This window comes from Sinocyclocheilus anshuiensis, unplaced genomic scaffold (genome assembly GCF_001515605.1).
Source record: "Sinocyclocheilus anshuiensis isolate Anshui unplaced genomic scaffold, SAMN03320099.WGS_v1.1 scaffold1623, whole genome shotgun sequence".
Classification (NCBI taxonomy): Eukaryota; Metazoa; Chordata; class Actinopteri; order Cypriniformes; family Cyprinidae; genus Sinocyclocheilus; species Sinocyclocheilus anshuiensis.
The window spans coordinates 124,097-129,552 of NW_015553403.1; the positions used below are offsets into that span (position 1 = coordinate 124,097).

At 40.1% G+C, this 5,456-nt stretch overlaps 1 protein-coding gene across 4 annotated transcripts in view; it reads left to right on the plus strand.

Annotated features, from left to right (window-relative positions):
- LOC107668304 (calcium-transporting ATPase type 2C member 1-like) overlaps nucleotides 1-5,456 on the plus strand; it is a 47,324-nt gene that overhangs the window by 29,692 nt on the left and 12,176 nt on the right. For all 4 annotated transcript variants that reach the window (XM_016460139.1, XM_016460140.1, XM_016460142.1 and 1 more), the window contains 5 exons: nucleotides 137-234; nucleotides 1,589-1,684; nucleotides 1,773-1,862; nucleotides 3,864-3,968; nucleotides 4,601-4,757. In XM_016460139.1, coding sequence (XP_016315625.1) covers nucleotides 137-234; nucleotides 1,589-1,684; nucleotides 1,773-1,862; nucleotides 3,864-3,968; nucleotides 4,601-4,757 — 546 coding nt within the window. The remainder of the gene's footprint in view (nucleotides 1-136; nucleotides 235-1,588; nucleotides 1,685-1,772; nucleotides 1,863-3,863; nucleotides 3,969-4,600; nucleotides 4,758-5,456) is intronic.

The following is a 5,456-nucleotide window of genomic DNA, read 5'->3' on the forward strand; positions in this document are numbered from 1 at the left end:
AGTTGAAAAAGTGAAAAAGCATAATAGGACCCCTTTAATACTGGGCCTCATTTCCATTTTCTCTTGACAAATATGAATGATTTAATGGAAATCAGAATCTCTTGGTTGTGTGTATTAACCTCCCTCTCCTCCCTAGGCTGCTGTAATGTGATCTGCTCCGATAAGACAGGCACTTTCACTAAAAATGAGATGACAGTCACTCACCTGTTCACCTCTGATGGACAGCATGTTGAGGTAAGCACTACACCCATATGTGCTTTTGAGTGCTTAATTTATTAATTATTATCTTAATTTATTGGCATTAACAGGCAGTTAATTAGTACTTCCCGCCAGCTCCCACTTCGGGATGATTTTTCCACTACACATTGGAACCTGAATGCAGTGATTTGCCCTCATTCAGATACATGAGCATAGGGTCAAACACTGATGCTGTCTGTTACTACATGAGGATTTGTTCAGTTTGCAAGAATGACTCGTGATAGTCTTAGGAGCAATAGTTAAATGCGAATGTGGGTTAACACTACTGTTTAGCAAGGACGCATTAAATTGACCAAAATCAACAGTAAATATGTCTCTGTTTCCACTAACATATTAAGCAGTGCAACTGTTTTTAAATTTGATAATAAGAAATGTTAATTGAGCAGCAGATTAGCATATTAGAATGATTTCTGACTGAAGACTAGAGTAATGGCTGCTGAAAAGTCAGCTTTACCATCACAGGAATAAATTCAATTTTAAAATATTGAAGATCGAAAACAACTGTTTTAATTCTGTAATAATATTTCATAACATTACATATTTTACTGTATTTTTGATCAAATAAATGCAGCCCTGGTGAGCATAAGAGACTTCAAAAACATAAAGAAACTGTGAACTAGACATCAGGACAAAATGTTACCTGCTCTGTCAGGTGTCATTTGTCCAGAAACCAGCACCATATTGGCAATGTGATCTTAAGTGTTAATAGCTGCAATGTTTCATGGGCCCTATGGATCTGAAGAGAAGCATCTGGGTTTCCCTCTGAGGAACAGGAGGAATGTCTCAGAGGCCTAATGGTATCAGTGCAGAGTCCTGAATTCATTGCAGGCCATCGGCCTGCTCTAATAAATCTTCAAAGCAGACAGCTGAGGAGTAGATTGAGGCTCTCACTTTTCAAACTTCCTAGGTCGCTTCTCCCAGGTCTATTACATCATGTTTTTTTATTTCATATCCTGCAAACAGAGCGCTGTCAAAAGACTGCTAAATCATCTAGCATCAGTGTTCGAGCCTTGTGTGAATGTTAACATTTGTAATCTTTCCTCAAATTGTAATAACTTCCTTGGAACGAACTTTCCTTTTCGGCTGACATCACCAAGCCATCTTATTTTTAAACCCTCACCTCCAAATACCTGTGTGTATATAGGCCACTTTTCATGTATCTTATAGAAACACTTTTCAATTTCTTATAGAAAATAAAGTCCCATCCTACATTCATATCCTGTTTCACTCATAAATGTCACATTACTTAAGTTAAATAGGTTGTAAATGCCATTTTATGTTGACTTTAAGGTGTTAGGATCTCCTTGACCTGATTTGTTTTCTTTTACAGGTCACTGGTGTCGGGTACAACAATTCCGGCGAGGTATTGCTGGATGGAGAGGTGGTGCATGGCTTCTCCAACACCTCCATCAGCAAGATTGTGGAGGTGAGGTTGAGCAGAGATTATTATGAAATGCAGAGCTGTTCAGGTACTATTATATGACATATTTCATTTGGTGTCTGAAATCCCATAGGCTGGCTGTGTGTGTAATGATGCAGTGATCAGGAGCAACACCCTGATGGGCCGTCCTACCGAAGGCGCCCTCATTGCCCTGGCTATGAAGGTACAGTATGTTGCTGTTCTGCATGATATGCTGCTAATTGTTGTTTTTTGTGATACTACATGCAAATACTGTATCATAACTAAACCCAAACAATGTGCTTGGACGTGCCTGGTGGCTCTGGCCACCTGTGCAAACAAGAGGCAGCAGCCTGTGGGAATGATGTCTGCATGGTACTGTCTGTCACCTTATGTCACCTCATTTTGGCAAATAGGGTGTTTGAATCGGTTCTGCTCGCTCATGCTAATTAAGATGAGCAGACATGCTTTCACACCCCATAGAACAGGTTACTGTGGCTAGGGCTGGGTATCGTTCAAAAATGTTCGATACCAATACCTTGACTTTGATATACCGGTTCCTGTACGATACTTTTTTCGATACCAATTTTATGAAATCAATTTTAACAAGATTACATTATCTAAAAAAAAAAACCTTTGGTTTTATTTTTCAGCTTGTTGATGTTTATACAAACTCAAAGACTCATCTCCTGAGCCACTGCACAAAGGAACAAAATATAACCAACACAATAAATCAGTGCAAAATAGTTTTAATAAAGCTCAAATAGTCTTCAGTTTACACATCTGTTAGGCTACATTTACACTAGTTAGTGTTCGTGTTAAAACGCATAGCTCAGACAGAATCATGATTTCTATTTATTTTCCACTGATTTACTGATGAGCATTAGCAGCTTCCAGCACTGTCTGCTTGTGTTCTCTCTTCCATGATCGCTGCTCTGACTCAGAGGTAATAACATATTTAATTTCAGAGGATCGTTTTCATTTTAAAACATAAGCGCGCCAGTGTAAATGTAGCCTTACATCTATGGGGCCTGGGACGCATTCACACTACAGCTTCACGTGTGCGCCACATCTCTGAGTGTAACCGGTGTAAACTAGTAGGTGTGTTCGACTTGACACGGACCGATCGGTGTATTACAGTACCATGAGAGCTAAAGAGAGCAGACTGCACCGTGCGCTTTCAAATCGCTCTCGTGGATGATCGATCTGCGCCGCACCTCTTCTAGTCGAACACACCGGCTAGTGCTGCAGGCTTATTGGCTCACTGACGCTGATGAGATTAACCCCTTAGGTATCGAAATTTGGTACCGAACGACGAGACGTTTTTCGATACTCGATGGTATCGAGGCAATTCGGTCGGTGCCTAAAAAGTATCGAACTCGATACCCAGCCCTAACTTGTGTCTCCCTTGAGGGTCCCAGTTGTGTTAACATCTGGTACACTAATAACATTGTTTTCTCCACAGGGATGTTTACATGGGGATTAAACTGAGAGAAATGTAATCCAAATCCAAGGATAAAAAGAACTAGATTTTTATGTTTTCTGAAGAAAATGTGGGTGGTTCTCTTCTGCACAGAACTCGCTGCCACAATGCTAGAGTGTTCTGGGTCAGGCGAAAGCCAGTGCGAAAATTTCAGAACAGTCACTTTCTCTATTGGGCATTGCTTAAAGGGATAGTTCACCCGAAAATGAAAATACTGTCATCATTTACTCACCCTCATGTCATTCCAAACTTGTATGACTTTCTTCTGTGAAACACAAAAGAAGATATTTTGAAGAATGTTGATAATCAAACAGTTTTGGTTCCCATTGACTTCCATTTTATTTTTTTGTCCTTATAATGGAAGTCAATGGGAACGGAAACCAACATTCTTCAGAGTATCTTCTATTATGTTCCTAAAAAGAAAGTCAGTCATATAGGTTTGGAATGACATGAGGGTGAGTAAATGATGACAGTATTTTCATTTTTGGCCATCCTTGCTTCAGTTTTCCACAACGAGTGCATCTTTGCAAAGACTTTGTCTTGCTTGACCTGACCTTGCCTTTCTTCATATGCTGATTTTATATCTATCCACTCTGTTTTATTTAATTGAGCCAGAACTGATAGGTCTCTTTGAGATTACATCGGACTTTCTGTATTTTCTTTGAAGAATTCAAGGGAGCCAAGTATGTGACCACATGTGCCTTTGTTTTCTGTTGTTTATAGATGGGTTTGGAGGGGCTGCAGCAGGAGTTTGTGCGTCTGGAAGAGATTCCCTTCTCCTCAGAGCAGAAGTGGATGGCGGTCCGCGTCGTCCATCGCACCCAGCAGGTAAGCTGGTCTACATGGTAGAAAACACTTTGTAAATGTGAAGGAGTCAATGGTGCAAGTTACTGTAATTGGAGCTGAAAATTACTTAGCAACATCACAATAGTGCACGTTGAAATTCACTTTCACATCACTGATCCCATTGATTCACATGCAACACATGCACCCCTTCCCCCTGTCTTAAAATGGATAGAAAGTGCCCAAATGGTTTCCCTCTTTGCTGGCTATTTATCACTACTCTCAGGCTCACACTGAGCTCTGTCAAAGAACTCCTTCGAAATCTTAAGAGCCAATCTAATTGTCTACTTTCATGCAGTTTATGGGTGTTAGGGTGCACAAGTGTTTATCAGTCCACCAGGAAACAAAAGTGTGTTTAGGCGCCGCGCCAGGCTGCTGCATAGGAAGAACTCTTTGCTGGGTTTACTGCTTTGTTTTCTGTGTTATGTCTTGAAAATAATTTGTAATGAATAATTAGACTTAAATTCTGAGCATAGAGTCTACAAGCAATTGTTTCAGCTGTATTGTCTGTATGACTGTTCACAGTCAGAATAAGCTGTAAAATTTTGCTGGGAGTCAAAATTCTGGATATGTGAGACTAACTAATTATCTTTCATTAATTCTGATTTAAATGACAGGACAAACCTGGCATATTCTTTGTGAAGGGTGCCTATGAGCAGATCATCCGCTTCTGTACTACTTATAACAGTAGAGGCGATGCTCTGCCTCTGACCCATCAGCAGAGAGAACTCTACCAGCAGCAAAAGAGCTACATGGGCACTGCGGGTCTCAGAGGTGCAGCACTTTCATTTCTCCAATAAATGTCAAAGATCATAAAACAAATAAGATCCGCACACGTGAAATAGGCTGACAAAGCTCATATGTATTTATTGTCCAGAGGCCACAAATAAAGTGCAAAGTGCACATGTGTTTTCATGTTACTTCTGTCAGTACTTAAGAATGTGGCTTATACTTTGTTGAAAGTTACTACTAGCTTCTTTATATAAGGCTCTGATGTCCTACTTTTTTCTGAATTGTCTGAATCTTCAGTCACAGCTTGCTACTACTCTTAAAAGCATCTCTGAAAAGTTCTATACATAAAACTCAGCTCGTTTAAAGGGTTAGTTCACCCGAAAATGAAAATTAGGCTGTTTTTTACTCACCCCCGATGCATCCTAGGTGTATATGACTTTCTTCTTTCAGACGAATCCAGTCGGAGTTATATTAAAAATAGTCTTTGATCTTTCAAGCTCTATCGTTGTACTCAGCGGGTGTTGCAGTGCTTCGGTTCAAAAGATGTGACATAAAAAGCACCTTTTCATAAAAAAAAGTGTCTCACACGGCTCCGGGGGGTGAACAAAGGTCTTCTGTAGCGAATCGATGCGCTTTTGTAAGAAAAATATCCATATTCAAAACGTAATAATCACTTTAATCTAGCTTGCGCCAGCAGTTGTACACAGAAGCAGTTCCGGGGGAATGACGTATGAGGTCAGC